Consider the following 17120-nt stretch of genomic DNA (forward strand, 5'->3'; position numbering starts at 1 on the left):
TCAGAACCCACCAAATTCATGCTCACAGTATCCTGTGTAGAGAGGCTGTGCCTGGACACCACGCCTGGAGAGAGAGCAGAGAGAGGGCATCATGGAGAAGGCATGCTCAGGCTGGAGCAGGTAGAGCAGCACGGGGTGGCCATCCAGGTCCCCTTTCCAGGGCTGACAAGGAGGGAGAGCTTTTCATCGTATGCTTATAGACTTGGTTTTTGCTTCCCCCCTCCACAAGGAGTGCAGGGTAAGGGCAGGTTTCCTGGGCAAGCTGGTGCTGCAGGAAGGGTGGCAAGAGCTGATGGGTCCCCTTCTTCCTCAGCACAAAGGCCTCTCCTCGCTGGAGCCCACGCTGGCAGCTGGGGCTCTCTTCCAGCACGGCATGAAGCAAGCTCTGCCCACGCACAGGCATGAGGAAGGCTCAGGGCTTTCCAGAGCCACAAGGGTCATCTGAAGCCCACTTCCACCCTCGCTGCCCTCCCCAGGGTGGGACCCAGAGAGGGTGGCCTCTGCTGTGCCCCCATGAGCTGGCAGCCAGCTGAGGAGGGACAGTTACCCGAGGAGCTTGCAGCGGAAGTCGGCCAGCCGCAGGTAGGCATCCTGCAGGTCCCTGACGGTTGCATTGCTCCACAGTCTCTCGGCTACGGCCCCAGCTCTCGGCCTTCAGGAGTGAGGGAGAGGGGCAGTCAGGGCAGGGAGGAGTTTGAAAGCTTCTTACACAATGTCCTCAGCTCCCAAACGTGCTCCTGACTGACGTCCTTCAGCATGGCAAGGCACAGGGCCACTGGACCTCAAAAGATCCATTCTAGACACACGCAGAGCAGGAGTGGGCCAGGGTGAGAGGACAGAGCCTGCAGCAGCAGCAGGTTGTACAGGAGCATCTACACAGCTGTGTGCCCAGCTGGCCAAGAAGGCCACCAGCATCCTGGCCTGGATCAGAAAGTGTGGCCAGCAGGAGCAGGGAAGGGATCATTCCCCTGTACTCAGCACTGCTGAAGCTGCACCCCGAATACTGGGTTCAGTTTGGGGTCCCTCACTCCAAGAAGGACATTGAGGGGCTGGAGCAGGTCCAGAGAAGGGCAATGAAGCTGAACTGGTGAAGGGTCTAGAGAACAGGACTTCTGAAAAGGGGCTGAAGGAACCGGGGTGGTTTAGTCTGGAGAAAAGGGGGCTGAGGGGAGCCCTCATTGCTCCCTGAAAGCAGGTTGGAGTGAGCTGGGGGTTGGTCTCTTTTCCCAAGGAACAAGTGACAGGACAAGAGGAAATGGCCTCAGGTTGCACCAGGGGAGGTTTAGGCTGGACATGAGGAATGGTTTCTCCCCTGAAAGGACTGTCCAGCCTTAGAACAGGGTGCCTGAGGAAGTGGTGGAGTCACTGTCCCTGGGGATGTGGTGCTCAGGGACATGGCTTAGTGGTGACCTGGCACTGCTGGGCTAATGGACTTTATGTTCTTAAAGCTCTTTCCCAACCCTGATGGCTCAATGATTCCATGAGGTTAGAGGACTCTAACTGAGCTTAGAGTCTTACAGACCCTCAGCCAAGCCTCGGTGAAGTGCAGAGGTGCTGCCAGGGGACAAGGACGAGCAGCACACACAGAGCAAACCTGCAGCGCTGGCCACACACCACTGAGTGTTGAAGGAAAGCAGCCTGAGCCCTGCCCCATGCTCCTGGAGCCAATCCTCCCCTCCTCTCCTCTTACCAGAGCCTGGGGGTGAGGTTAGTGACGTCCACATACTCTCCCCACATGCAGGCCTCTCCGCCGATCACCCGCTCCTTCTGCTCAGGGCTGCCTGCCAGGGGACACAGCACTCAGCTGGGGACACAGGCAGCAAGTGGCTCAGCTACAGAGGCAACACCTAGCCCTTCTGGAAGCCCTCACTTCAAAGCCCAGGCTAGGGGAGAGCAGAAGTGTTTTCTGATGGCATCAAGGCCTGCACGTAGCACGGGAACCAAGGACACAGCCAGCCAAGCACCTTCACACTTCAGCAGCCAGAGGGGATTAAGGAGACAGCCAGCCCTGCTGCCACCTCCCAGTGACAAATCAGCTGCCATAGGGGAAGGGGACATGGGGACACAAGGAACACACCTTTGAACTTCAAGGGCTCCACCTGGTAGGCTGCCATCCAGTCCTGCCCGTAGGAGATGCGGTTGAGGTACCACGGGGCAGAGAGCAGGGCTGGGTAGCCTGCCCTGGTGACATTGGCCAGCTCCTCCAGGTAGGACAGGGAGCTCTCCTTCCACACGTGGATGATGGTGTCTGGCCTCACCTGAGGAGCACACACCAACCCCAGGCACAGGCTGAGGGCAGGGACAGCAGCACTACCTCCCCCAACATGCAGAGCTCCCTGACCCTCCCACAGCTCCAAGCACCCCCAAAGGGAAACCGAGGCAGGCTTCAGCTGCTTCCACCTTCAGCTGCTTCCGCTTCCACCTGCTTTGCAGAAGCAACAGAGGGAGGAGTAAGTCATAGAATCACACAATTGTTAGGATTGGAAGGGACCTCAAGGCTCAGCCAGTTCCAACCCCCTGCCATGGGCAGGGACACCTCACAGCCACCTCCAGCCTGGCTGCAAAATCTCCAGGCATGAGGCTTCCACCACCTCCCTGGGCAACCTCTGCCAGGCTCTCACCACCCTCATGAGGAAGAATTTCTTCCTAACATCCAATCTGAATCTCCCCACTTCTAGTTTTCCTCCATGCCCCCCAGTCCTATCACTCCCTGACACCCTACAAAGTCCCTCCCCAGCTTTCTTGCAGCCCCCTTCAGATCCTGGAAGGCCACAAGAAGGTCTCCTCGGAGCCTTCTCTTCTCCAGTCCCCTTGCAGACTGTCCTGGGCAGGTTTAAAACCCACCTCTGGCAGGTGTACCTACAAGAACCTGGAGGGTTGACAGCAGTGTGACAAAGCTACCACGAGGGCAGCTCACTGGCAGCAGCACCTCCAGATGTCCAATAGCAGAGTACCCTCCACCATCCCCAGCACTGTCCAGCCCAGCAGAGGGATCTGCCTCAGGGAAGCAGGTGGCTCTCACCTTCACCCCATTATCAAACACCTCCTGCCACACTATGGAACCTCTGCCAATGGAAGAAACGATGTCCAGAAGCCTGGAGTGGAAAAGAGCAGAGAGCTTTGGGTCACCCCAGCACCCACAGTGGGATGGGAAGGTGCTGCTAAAGGAGAAGGGAGAAAGCTCCTCCCTCAGCCCAGGGCTTTGTGTGCTCACTTTCTCCATAAAGCACAGCTAGGCTTCTCTTTTGGGGCTCAGGGAGACAAGCCTGCTAGGGTGTACTCCTGAAAAGGGGATCTGGTATCCCCAAGGCAGATCCCCATCCCCAGGGGGAATACTTGCAGCTGCAGGCCCAGGATGCAACTGGCCTTACCTCTGGATGTAGTATGACTCTAATTTCTTGTAGTCTTCCCCAAAGCCCATCTCCTTCATGAAAGCACCAATTTGGGGATTGGATTTCCTGGGGAGCAAAGGGAAAGTAATAAAAGTACTGCAACCTGAGCTGGAGTGAGGCCAAGATGTGGCCAAATCAGTCCCAACTCAGGCATTTCAAGAGTTGTGGCCATGCTGGCACCAGCATCACCATGAGCACAGAAACCCCCAAGAACCAACACACAGAACCTAGGAGAGCAGGACACCAAGGATCTGCAGATGATCAGGACCAAAGCCCAATGGGCTGAGACTTCAGTCCCAGACACTTGCCCTCAAAATCAGAATCATCACATAATCACAGAAACAATCATGTTGGAAAAGAGCCTCAGGATCACCAAGTCCAACCCAGAACCCTGCTCTACAATCTTCACCCCTAAACCATAGCCCCAAGTGACCTTTAAACATCTCCAGGGATGGGGACTCCACCACCTCCCTGGGCAGCCTGTTCCAATCCCTCACCACTTTTGCAGCAAAGAAATTTTTCCTCATCTCCAACCTTATCCTCCCCTGGCACAATTTCAGGCCACTTCCTCTCTTCCTATCACTTGATGCTAGGGAGAAGAGCCCAACCCCCACCTCACTCCAACCTCCATTCAGGGAGCTGTAGAGAGCAATGAGGTCTCCCTTCAGCCTCCCCTCAGTCCCAGACTCACTCTGGGTGATCTCTGACTCACCAGCAAGTGAAGTCCACCTCATCACCACCAAGGTGAAGAAAGAAGTCTGGGAACACAGTGCTGACCTCCTTAAACAAGCTGCTCACAAACTCATAGGTGCTGTTAAGGATGGGGTTGATGGGCCCATAGGTCCCAGAAGGACTCTTGCCCAAATAGCAGGGAGTCAGGAGGCCTGGAGCACCTGGGTTGTAACAAACACAGGACAGTGAGGAACAGACTAGAGTGAGCATATCATCCTCCAGACCACCCCCCACATTCTCATCAGAGCAGCCCAGAGCTTGCCCCAGATCCTGGGGCTTCTACTAAGACATGGTGCAAGAGGCATAACCACTGCTCCAAGCACCCTTGCAGCAAAGAAGTTTCTCCTCCTGTTCAGATGGAACCTCATGGATTCCAGTTTGTGCCCACTGCCCCTTGTCCTGTCCTGGGGACTGAGAAAAGTCTGGCCCCAGCCTCCCATACCCTGAACAGCTTTATGGCATTTGTGGGGTGCTGGGGAGATGAAGTCAGCCCAAGGGAGGTAGGGTTTTTTTTTTTCATTCACAACATGGTGAGGGATGGAAAGGACCTCTGGAGATCATCCAGTCCAACCAGTCTGCTAAAGCAGGGTTACTGAGAGCAGGCTGCCCAGGATCACAATGTCCAGGCAGGTTTGGAACCTGTCCAGAGGAGACTCCACAACCTCTCTGGGCAGCCTGCTCCAGGCCTCCAGCACCCTCACACCAAAGAAGTTTCTCCTCTTGTTCAAATGGAACCTCCTGGGTTCCAGTTTGTGCCCCTTGCCCCTTGTGCTGTCCCTGGGCAGCACTGAGCAGAGTCTGGCCCCATTCTCTCATACCCTCCCCCCTTCTTTAGCTATTTCCCTTGAGCAGATCCCCTCTGGGGCTGCTCTTCCCCAGGCTACACATCCCCAGAGCTCTCAGCCTTTCCTCATGAGATCCCTGCAATCCCCCATGCTGGTGGTTTTGGCAGAGCAGACCTTCCCACCCAGCTGGGGCTCAGGAAGAGATGCAACATTGTTCCCTTTGGATATCATTCCAGAAACTGCACCACCAGCTCCTCCTTCCCCCAGCCGCTGGTTTGCTCTCCCCCTCAGCACCAGCCTCGGGGATCCCAGCTGCCGCTGTGCAGGTTGCAGAGCCCTTTCCTCCCCCCACTTTCAAGCCCAGCAGGCAGAGGCTGCTCCTCACCAGGGCCCCAGGAGAGGGTGTGGCCGGGAGTGTCGAACTCGGGGAGGACCCTGATGCCGCGCAGCCGGGCGTGCTCCAGCACCCTCTGCACGTCGCTGGCGCTGTACACGTGAGTCATGGCGTTGAAGGCTCCCTGCAGCGACAGGGAAACCTCACTGCCCTGCCCAGCTGTCCACACAGGGATCCGCTCACCCAGGCTGGTGGGCAGGGTGAGGATACAGGACCACAGGGGTTGGAAGGGACCTCTGGAGATCATGGAGTCCAACCCCCCTGCCAGAGCAGGAGCATAGAATTTAGGGCAGGTTGCACAGGAACACATCCAGACAGGGCTGGAAAGGCTCCAGAGAAGAAGACTCCACAACCTCTCTGGGCAGCCTGCTCCAGGGCTCTGGGACCCTCACAGTGAAGAAGTTCCTCATGAAAGGTATGGATGTGCTGGAAGGTGTCCAGAGAAGGGCCACGAGAATGAGCAGAGGGCTGGAGCTGCTCTGCTGTGAGGACAGACTGAGAGAGTTGGGGTTGTGCAGTCTGGAGAAGAGAAGCCTCTGAGGAGACCTTCTTGTGGCCTTCCAGTATCTGAAGGAGGCTACAAGAAAGCTGGGGAGAGACTTTTTAAGGTGTCAGGGAGTGATAGGACTGGGGGAATGGAAAAAACCTAGAAGTGGGGAGATTCAGATTGGATGTTAGGAAGAAATTCTTCCCCATGAGGGTGGTGAGAGACTGGCAGAGGTTGCCCAGGGAGGTGGTGGAAGCCTCATCCCTGGAGGGTTTTGCAGCCAGGCTGGAGGTGGCTGTGAGCAACCTTCTGTGGTGTGAGGTGTCCCTGCCCATGGCAGGGGGGTTGGAACTGGCTGAGCCTTGAGGTCCCTTCCAACCCTGACAATTCCATGACTCTATGTTGAGGTGGAACCTCCTGTGCTGTAGTTTCCATCCATTGCTCCTTGTCCTATCCCAGGGTGCAACTGAGCAGAGGCTGTCCCCTCCCTCCTGACCCCCAGGCCTCAGATATTTATAAACATAAATCCCCTCTCAGCCTTCTCTTCTCCAGACTAACCAGCCCCAGGGCTCTCAGCCTCTCCTCAGAGGGCAGTGCTCCATCCCCTTACCTGCTTGCTGAGCTCAGGGAAGGTCAAGCTCTCGTAGGGGAAGGATGGGTCATCCACAATGTGCCAGTGGAACACATTGAACTTGTTGTAAGCCATGACATCCTGGGGAGCAACAGGGACACCAATCAACAGGCCTTGTCCTTCTTTGGCCATCCCCCTGCCCTGGAGGTGTTCAAGGCCAGGTTGGCTGGGGCCTTGAGCAACCTGGGCTGGTGGAAGGTGTCCCTGTACATGGCAGGAGTGTTGGAACTGGATGCTGTTTAAGGTCCCTTCCAACCCAACCCATTCTATGACTCTCCTGAAAGGTCACCTAGCTTGCCCCAGAAAGGAGACAAGCACAAGGCAGAGTTCCTAAAAGCTCTCGAGGATCCATGAGGGATCCAGACACCTCTCTTCAAACACAGCAGCATCACAAAGAGCTGCAGAGGGTCAGCAGTGCTTCTGCTCACAACTAAAACCTTGTTCTCCGTACAGCTGAGCCACTGGTGGAGACCTGGAAGTTTAATTATGCGTGGGGTAAACACAGAACCACCCCAGACCTTTACCTGGAGTGGCTGGGAAGCAGATGCATCCCCCCTGTGCTGGGGACTGAAGGAATCCCAGACACCTCATCAGGATTTCCTTCCTGATCCTATTTCCCAAGAAATCCTCAGAGGAGGCAGCTGTGAGCTACACCAGGAGCACTCAGCCATGGCCCTGGGAAGGACCTACAGCATGGAAGCATTTTTCCATGAGGCACATCTGTATACACTAAGAATTGAGGTCACTCTGCCACCCCACCCCAGCCTGCTGTTCCACTTAGGGACACACAAGCCAATTTTGTTCCAAAAGCCTAGGAGGAACAAGCTCCTCCTGGATGGGATGGAGATGCAGTGGCCTAGGCATCAGGGAGCTCCTAGGATGTTTGGAAAGTAGCAGCTCAAAACCAGAAAGCCCTCAGTTGTCACAGAGGAAGGGACACCCAAGTAAACCAACCCAGGCACCCTACCAGAGTTTCCAGGATGGCTCTCAGAGGCAGGTAGTGACGAGAGGTGTCCAGCAACAGGCCCCGGTGAGGGAAGCGAGGGAAGTCCACAATTTCCGTCTGGTTGATGTAGTACTGCAGGCAGAGGAGAGGAGGAAGAAGTGAGCAGGGCCTTGGGGCAGCATAGCCATTGGCAGGAGACAATCAGGGTCACCTTTGTCCCCAGGGCTGGCAGGATGAGGAGGGGTCTCTCACTGCCCAGAGCGTCAGCTAGCCAGGGAAAGCTGCAGTGCTCTGCCTGCTCAGAAGGCAGGGATCTGGCTGGAGTCAGGGATCTCTACTCGGCCCCTAGGGAGGCTGTGCTGCACTGCTGTGACACCCCCCTCGTGCCAAGCATCCTGGCAACCCTCAGCCTGTCCCCGTGGAGGCAGGATCATTGTGGAGAGCTGCCTGTGCCCAGGAGGAGAGGCCAGGACTCACCATGCCATTCTCATCTCTCCCAACGAGCTGGCTGAAGGTTTCCAGCCCTGCAGGAAAACCACAGACATTCCTGTTCTCAGCACACAGGCCCCCAAAGGACTAGAGCTCAATTAACAACTAAGCCTATGGAAGGAGACCCCCCCCCCCGCATAGGCCTGAGGCAGGGAGGGCTGGAATGGCCCCCAGCAAGCACTGCTCACCTCTGAGGGCTCCCCAGACGGCGTCCGCAGAGAGCAGCATGGAGCCTTCCGAGATAGAGAGCTGGTCTGAAACACAGCACCAGGGCCATGCTCTGGATGTAGGACTGCAGCCTAAGATCCCAGAGCACTGACTTTGGGGGGGCTGGTTTTGTTCTAAACCTCTCCCACTGCTTTAACACAGAATCACTGTTTGGGTTGGAAAAGCCAAACCCAGTCCAACCATCAACCCAGCCCCACCATGGCCACCAAACTCTGGCCCCAAGTGCCATGCCCAGAGGTTTCTTGAACACCTCCAGGGATGGGGACTCCACCACTTCCCTGGGCAGACCACTCTTGCAGCAAAGAAATTTTTTCCTCATCTCCCTCTAACCCACCCCTGGCACAATTTCAGGCCATTGCCTCACCTTCCATCACCTGAGACTAAGGAGCAGAGCCCAACCCCCACCTCACTTTCAGGGGTTGTAGAGAGCAATGAAGTCTCCCCTCAGCCTCCTCTTCTCCAGGCTGCACACCCCCAGCTCCCTCAGCTGCTCCTCCCCAGTCCTGTTCTCCAGACCCTTCCCCAGCTTTGCTGCCCTCCTCTGGACACACTCCTCAGGTACACTGCTCCTGCCCTGCCCCAATTTTTCACTCATACAGTGAGGACTGGCTTCATGATCACACTCAAAGAGTGATGCTCAGTAGCTCAGTATCTAAGTGGAGAAGACTGAAGAGTGGTGCTCCTCAGGGGTTGGTACTGGGCCCAGTGCTCTTTAGCACTTTGACGGCAACATGGACAGTGGGACTGAGGCACCCTCAGCAAGTCTGCAGATGACACCGAGCTGTGTGGTATGGATAACATGGTGGAGGGCAGGGATCCATCCAGGGGGACCTGGACATGCTGCAGAGGTGGCCCAGTAACAGCTTCATGAAGTTCAACAAAGCCAAGGTCAAGATCCTGCACCTGGGTCAGGGCAAACCCAAGCACAGATCCAGGCTGGGCAGAGAATGGACAGAGCACAGTGCTGAGGAGAAGGACTTGGGGGTGCTGGGTGCTGAGAAGCTCAACATGAGGCAGCAAATGTGCACTGCCAGCCCAGAGCCAGCCCTGTCCTGGGCTGATCCCCAGCAGGATGGGCAGCAGGGGCAGGGAGGGGATTCTGCCTCTCTGCTGCACTCTGCTGAGAGCCCCCCTGCAGTGCTGGGGCAGCTCTGGAGCCCCCAAAAGAGGCAGGTCCAATGGAGGCCATGGAGATGATCCAAGGGCTGGAGCATCTCTTCTGTGAGGACAGGAGAGAGTTGGGGCTGTTCAGCCTGGAAAATGCTCCAGGGAGACCTTAGAGCAGGCTTCCAGTATGTGAAGACAGCTACAGGAGAGCTGGAGAGGAACTTTTTGCCAAGGCCTGTAGTGACAGGACAAGGGGTGATGGCTTCACACTGGATGAGGCTGGGTTTAGAGCAGACATTAGGAGGAAATTCTTCCCCATGGGGGTGGTGAGGGACTGGAACAGGCTGCTCAGAGAAGCTGTGAAGGCTCCAACCTTGGAGATGTTCCGAATGGATGGGGCCTTCAGCAACCTGTCTAGTAGGTGTTGGCAGGGGGCAGGCTGGAACCAGATGATCTTTAAGGTCCCTTCCAACCATTCTGTGATTCCATGATTCTACAACTGCTGCCTTCCAAACTGTGCTGCACAGGGCCATTTCCAACTGACAGGCACAGGCACAGCCACACTCCTGCTTGAGCCACATCCTCCCCCTCCCAGCCCAAATACTCACAGCTCTCCTTGGAGTCCAGGCTGGGAAAGCCATCACAGCCTGGGGTGTCAACAGAGATGAGGAGCTGAGTGCAGGGTGTCTCACAGGGAGGCTCATTCTCTGCAAAGGACACAGAGCATTGCCATCAACCCCCTCCTGCCTCTTTCCCCTGCTTCCAGCCCACCACCAATGGAAGCCCAGCAGTATGTGGACTTTTAACACCCTCTGCTTCATCCCATAGCAGGCACTGAGCTGTTCAGCAAGGGCTTCTTTCAACACAGGCTGCCAGCACATGAGCTGATCCCAACCTTCCACATAGAGGTCTGCTGATAAAAAAAAAAAAACAAAACCACAAACCAACCAAAAAACCAGTCAAACAACAACAACAAAAAAACCCACCAAAGCCCAAGGAAGGTTCTGTTGTGGAAGCTTAAAAGAGCAGACAAAAGAAGAAAGCCATCAGAGTAAGGTCTAGCAGCAGCCTCCAAGGCTTCCTGGACATCAGCTCCTGCTCTAAGCAACAGTCGTGACTACTCCCATTGCCAAGGGGGGTAGGTGGGGATGGGGGTGGTGGGTGTGTGAACAGCTTCCTGTCTCCCAACTCTCCCAGCACTGGCAATAAAATACAGCACCAGGAGCTCTGCTACCCAACCCACCCTCCTCAGGCAAGGCAGTGAAGCACTGTGAAAAACCACGGAGAGAGAATCCAAGCACGATGCAGAGCTGAGGCTCAGGTAGGGCCACCAAAGGGTCTTGCTCAGCACAGAGGGGCTCCAAACCTACTTTTGCAGAGCAGGTCCCAGGTGCAGCAAAGAGAAAAATAAGCCCAGTCACATTCAGAGCCCAAGCAGGAGCTCTGGCCACAATTTCCTACGATCTGAAGGAGCACTTCCAAGGATACACAGGCCCAAGGTCTCATCAGAGCAGCTCCACCAACTCCAAAGAGAGGTGTTCAGCCTTGAACACCTACTTACAGCAGTCTCTGCCCAGAGGGAACATAGGTTAGTGGGGTGGGTCCATGCCTACATCCCCCCAGCATTCCCAGGAACAGCCAACACTCAACACAGACACTAAAACATCAAAAATTGGGCTTTGAATGAGCCTGGAACCAAGCAGAGAGTCCATGGCACCACCAGAACTTGGCTGAAAGGCAGAGAGCCTGTGCCCCAAAGCTCCAGGAGCCAGAAGCCCCGAGCCACCATTCCTCCACCAGGGAATGGCAAAACCTCTGCAGAGAGAGGAGGGAACCAGCTAGAAGACAGGCCTCTGTTCTGAGCTTCCCTCTCCACCACAGCCGAGCTGGTAGCTAAGGCAACCTGGCAGATGTGTGAGCTGGCATGTCAGCATAGCAAGCCCTGCTCCCTCTGCTCTGCCAGACTGCAGCACACCAGGGACAGCCACTCGCAGCTCTGAGGACACAGGGAACACTCCTTCTCTTTGAGAAGCCTTCACAGAACTGCTCCCACCACCAAGCACCAAGTCTGAATCCACCCAGGGTGACCTCACCACACATGCAGACAGCCTCCCTTGGCCAAAATGCATGGCAGGCACCACCACCATCATCACACCAGGAAGGGAATGCAGAGCACACCAGGAAGGCAATGCAGAACCACACCAGGAAGGCAATGCAGAGCACACCAGGAAGGCAACGCAGAGCACACCAGGAAGGCAACGCAGAGCACACCAGGAAGGCAACGCAGGGCACACCAGGAAGGCAATGCAGAGCACACCAGGAAGGCAATGCAGAACCACACCAAGAAGGCAATGCAGAGCACACCAGGAAGGCAACGCAGAGCACACCAGGAAGGCAACGCAGAGCACACCAGGAAGGCAATGCAGAACCACACCAAGAAGGCAATGCAGAGCACACCAGGAAGGCAATCACACCAGGAAGGCAACGCAGAGCACACCAGGAAGGCAACGCAGAGCACACCAGGAAGGCAATGCAGAGCACACCAGGAAGGCAATGCAGAGCACACCAGGAAGGCAACGCAGAGCACACCAGGAAGGCAATGCAGAGCACACCAGGAAGGCAGTGCAGAGCACACCAGGAGGGCAATGCAGAGCACACCAGGAAGGCAATGCAGAGCACACCAGGAAGGCAATGCAGAACCACACCAGGAAGGCAATGCAGAACCACACCAGGAAGGCAACGCAGAGCACACCAGGAGGGCAACGCAGAGCACACCAGGAAGGCAATGCAGAACCACACCAGGAAGGCAACGCAGAACCACACCAAGAAGGCAACGCAGAGCACACCAGGAAGGCAGTGCAGAGCACACCAGGAAGGCAATGCAGAGCCACACCAGGAAGGCAACGCAGAACCACACCAAGAAGGCAACGCAGAGCACACCAGGAAGGCAACGCAGAGCACACCAGGAAGGCAACGCAGAGCACACCAGGAAGGCAACGCAGAGCACACCAGGAAGGCAGTGCAGAGCACACCAGGAAGGCAATGCAGAGCACACCAGGAAGGCAGTGCAGAGCACACCAGGAAGGCAATGCAGAGCACACCAGGAAGGCAATGCAGAGCACACCAGGAAGGCAATGCAGAGCACACCAGGAAGGCAACGCAGAGCACACCAGGAAGGCAGTGCAGAGCACACCAGGAAGGCAATGCAGAGCACACCAGGAAGGCAGTGCAGAGCACACCAGGAAGGCAATGCAGAGCACACCAGGAGGGCAATGCAGAGCACACCAGGAGGGCAATGCAGAGCACACCAGGAAGGCAATGCAGAGCACACCAGGAAGGCAATGCAGAGCACACCAGGAAGGCAATGCAGAGCACACCAGGAAGGCAACGCAGAGCACACCAGGAAGGCAACGCAGAGCACACCAGGAAGGCAACGCAGAGCACACCAGGAAGGCAACGCAGAGCACACCAGGAAGGCAATGACACCAGGAAGGCAACGCAGAGCACACCAGGAAGGCAATGCAGAGCACACCAGGAAGGCAATGCAGAGCACACCAGGAAGGCAGTGCAGAGCACACCAGGAAGGCAATCAGCACACCAGGAAGGCAACGCAGAGCACACCAGGAAGGCAACGCAGAGCACACCAGGAAGGCAATGCAGAAGCACACCAGAAGGCAGTGCAGAGCACACCAGGAAGGCAATGCAGAGCACACCAGGAAGGCAATGCAGAACCACACCAAGAAGGCAATGCAGAGCACACCAGGAAGGCAATGCAGAACCACACCAGGAAGGCAATGCAAAACCACACCAGGAAGGCAATGCAGAGCACACCAGGAAGGCAATGCAGAACCACACCAGGAAGGCAATGCAGAACCACACCAGGAAGGCAATGCAGAGCACACCAGGAAGGCAGTGCAGAACCACACCAGGAAGGCAGTGCAGAACCACACCAGGAAGGCAATGCAGAACCACACCAGGAAGGCAGTAATGCAGATGAGTGCAGCATGGATGAAAGACTCATTACCACAAGTGCAAGTTCATGGTTCAAAATGGCACAATCATGGTGCACATCAAGTTAACTGCAGTCATGGACTGGAAGACAAGGACTCTAACACACTGATCAAGAGGACACAGTCTCAAGGGGGGACTTTAGGCTTGATCTTAGAAAGAAGTTCTTCACAGACAGAGAGATTACCCCTTGTAATGGGCTGCCCAGGGAGGTGGTGGGGTCGATGCCCCTGGAAGTGTTTAAGAAAACCCTGGATGAGGCACTTAGTGCCATGTCTAGTTAATTGGATAGGGCTGGTTGATCAGTTGGACTTGATGATCTTGGAGGTCTCTTCCAACCTGGCTGATTGTGTGATTCTGATCATGGCAGGTTAGCAGCAGCAGAGACATCAGGAGTAGAGAGTTCCAGCTGGGTCTCTCTGTCTTGGTTCAGAGCTGCCCATCTTAATGAAAGGAGACAAGGGAACAGTAGCAAGAGAAATCCCAGCTGCAGCATTCCAGACTGGTGCAGGGCTGGAAGGGCCCTCTGGGGGTCATTTACTTCAAACTCCCTGCTACAGCAGGGTCATGCAGGGCAGATTGCCCAGGATAGCATTTAGGCAGGTTTATGAATCTCTAGAGAAGATTAGAGACCACCTTGAGGGTGGTCAAACACTTCAGCAAGGGCTCAGTTTTCCTTCCCCAGAAATACCACAATTTCAGCTGGACACAGCCCTGAGAAGCTTGACCCCACTGCAAGTCCAGGTTTAGCCCTAATTTCAGGAGGGGCTTGACCAAAGACCCCCTTTATGTCCCTCCTGACTTACATTAGTCTCCATTTTTATGCTTGAAGCCCAGGATGAATACCAAGTTTGGGCATAATCTTGTTTGCTCTTTCAACTGACATAGCAGCTTTCTGAACTAGGCAGCAAACACTTTCAGTACTAGGCAGCAAACACTTCTGTCATTTATTTGCTCTATTAATAGAAACTATTTCCTTCCATCCAGGATTTCCACTGCCTGTTCTTACCAACCACTCATGTGAAAAAAAAAAAAAAGAAAAGAAAAAAAAGGCAAAAAAAGGAAGGCAAAGAGTGGGGGAAAAAAAGCCTTAATCATGTAGTTTGAGCATCATAAAGCAGGGCGTGTGGAAAGCGATGAGTACAAGCTTGATCTTGTGATCACACGAGGTTGCTCCAAGTGATGCAAGGGTCACATTCCCCCTCTGAGAGGAGCAGGAAAAGGTGAGTAATTCTATCAGCTGCTCGAGGTTTAAGTTCCTATCAGCAAAAATAAAGAAATGAGAGGAGTCTGCCCAGCTCTCAAATCAAGATTTATTTCTATTGTTGCTTACAAAAGCTGAAGGAACAAACCAGACTAAATGGGTTCTTCTCAGCATCTCAAACCTGTCAAAGCATGAGGTACTCACACAGAACGTTAGGGGCTGCAAGGGACCTCGGGAGATCATTCAGTCCAACCCCCCTGCCAGAGCAGGATCACCTACACCAGATCACACGGGAATGCATCCAGGTGGGTTTTGAATATCTCCAGAGAGGGAGATATTCCCCAACCTTCCTATAGCAGAGCAGCTTCCCACACCCCTACCCTTCCCTGCTTTCATCCGTGGTGAGAGTTCACACTGACATTTAAAACACCCAGGCAGAGTTCCTAGCTCTTTTTCTGATGAATGAAGCATTTCCTCTTCCCCACATAAGAGTGCTTCAGGCTGCCACAGACCCACGCAGGCACCCAGCTCCCCAGCCGGTGTTTGCCTCTGTGAGCACCACCAGGCAGTTCCCTGCATCTCATCCCAGGCAAGCAGCAGGCACTACCATGAAGAAGTCCGGGTTGCAAGAAGCCTTTACAACCTGCCACAAATCAAGCCCAGGGGCTCGAAGCTTTTGCCTCTTCTCATCTTACTCCACAGTTTGAGGATGAGTCCAAGAGCTACTTGCTACCTCCCTGGCAGAAAAGCCATGCAGCCTCAGGATGCGTAGCAGCTCAATGCAGACAGACAACAAGCCCCATGGCACAAATAAAGACTTGGAAACACACAAAGCAGTAATAAAGAGTTTTTCCTCAAGGTAAAGGACACCAAGAGCTGCTGGAAAAGGAAAGAGCCAAGACTTGCAGAAAGCTCTGAAGCTGGAGCCATTGCAACACCGGCAGCAGCAAGAAAAGGAAGTCAAATGAAGCACTGGTGAGCTGAAAGGCGATCTGGAGAAGATAAAAATTGAGACAAACACCTTACAGAAGCACAGCATAGCAGGGGTTAGACGAGACCCCTGAAGATCACCGAGTTCAACCTTCCTGCAACAGCAGGCACTTGCCAGCAAGAGCCTAACGCCTTGGAAGAAACGTAAGACAATTAGTGCTCACTGTGCCAAACAGGATTAGGTTTTATTTTACCATGTGCATTGCCTCCAGGTACGAGCCCAACGCTGCCCTTTGCTACAAGCCTCCACTCCGGCGCCTGCACCACAGGCCCAGGGCCGCCTTGTCCCCTCCCCGGCAGCCCCCGCCGCGCTGAGGGAGCTAAGGTGCTTACAAAGCAGCTGGCCGCACGACCCCGCTGCTTCAACCCCCAAACCGAACCCGGGCTCGGCTTTGGTTGTTTCTTTTTTTCTCTTAAGAATAAAGCCACAGAGAAAGGCTCCAGCGTTCCCTCACCCCCACAGCGGGAGGCCGCCAAGTCCCCCAGCCCCGCCGGCAGCCCCCGCCCCGCCTCACCGGTCGGGCGGGCGGCAGCGAAGAGCAGCGCCCAGTAGCGCTGGAAGGCCGCCTCCAGCACGGCGCAGCCCGGACCCACGGCCGAGCCGGCGGCGTAGGCGAAGCGGAACCGGCGGGGAGGCAGCGGGCAGCGGGCGCCGCCCGGTTTGGAGCGCTGGACTTGGGGCTGAGGCCACACGGCGCCCGCCGGCTCCAGCAGCAGCAATGGCAGCAGCAGCAATGGCAGCGGCAGCAGCAGCAGCACCGGCCCCGCCGCCATGTCGCGCCCCGCGGCCTGAGCGCGGGGGAAGCGCCGCCCGCTGCGGGAGGGACGCCCGCGAAATGGCAGCTCTGCCCCGCGGGGCCGGGCCGGGACAGGGCTGCCGGCGGGACCGCCCCCCACCCCTGTCCCGGGGTCGTTTCTTCTCCAACCCTCAACGTTCAGAGCCCTTCTGCCATGCTCCCTGCCCCCACAGGATGCCCATGGGGAGTCTCAGCAGCCCCCCGGTTCAGGAGGGACAGGGATCTGCTGGAGAGAGTCCAAGGGAGGGCTCCAAGGATGCTGAAAGGACTGGAGCAGTGCCTGGGGAGGAGAGGCTGAGAGCCCTGGGGCTGTGCAGTCTGGAGAGGAGAAGACTGAGAGGGGATTTGATAAATATTTATAAATAGCTGAGGGCTGGGGGTCAAGAGGGAGGGGACAGCCTCTGCTCACTGTGCTCTGGAATAGGACAAGGGGCAATGGAGATAAACTCCAGCACAGGAGGTTCCACCTCAACATGAGGAGGAATTTCTTTACTGTGAGGGTCCCAGGGCACTGGGACAGGCTGCCCAGAGAGGTTGTGGAGTCTCCTTCTCTGGAGCCTTTCCAGCCCCATCTGGATGTGTTCCTGTGTGACCTGCCCTGGATTCTATGCGCCTGCTCTGGCGGGGGGGTTGGACTTGATGATCTCCGGAGGTCCGTTCCAACCCAGCGCCTTCTACGATCGCAGGATGTTAGGGATTGGAAGGGACGTCTAGAGGTCATCCAGGCCAACCGCCCTCCAGTAAGTAGGGGCACCCTGCTTGAATCAATTAATTTACATTTTAAATAATTAAAGAGTTACAGCATTGGACCTCTGTCAGTTTCCAGCTGTGTGGCTGAGCACACTCCTGCTTTAGACCCACCTTGGGTCGTGGCACCTTTTGCTGGTACCATGCATCCCCAGGAGCAATGCTGGATGTAAACCAGCCCTT

General features: G+C 55.7%; 1 protein-coding gene across 1 annotated transcript; it reads right to left on the minus strand.

The window, feature by feature from the left end:
* Positions 1-16167, minus strand: HEXA (hexosaminidase subunit alpha). The gene is made up of 14 exons (XM_054388022.1): positions 15909-16167; positions 9800-9898; positions 8045-8110; positions 7845-7891; positions 7389-7499; positions 6401-6502; positions 5295-5427; positions 4105-4285; positions 3372-3458; positions 3023-3095; positions 2078-2258; positions 1691-1781; positions 548-652; positions 1-64 (listed from the first exon to the last, which is right to left on the minus strand). Exons 1-14 carry the CDS (start codon positions 16165-16167, stop codon positions 1-3), a joined length of 1599 nt encoding a protein of 532 aa, XP_054243997.1.
* Positions 16168-17120: the final 953 nt, after the last annotated feature.

The sequence above is a fragment of the Indicator indicator genome, chromosome 16 (assembly GCF_027791375.1).
Source record: "Indicator indicator isolate 239-I01 chromosome 16, UM_Iind_1.1, whole genome shotgun sequence".
NCBI lineage: Eukaryota > Metazoa > Chordata > Aves > Piciformes > Indicatoridae > Indicator > Indicator indicator.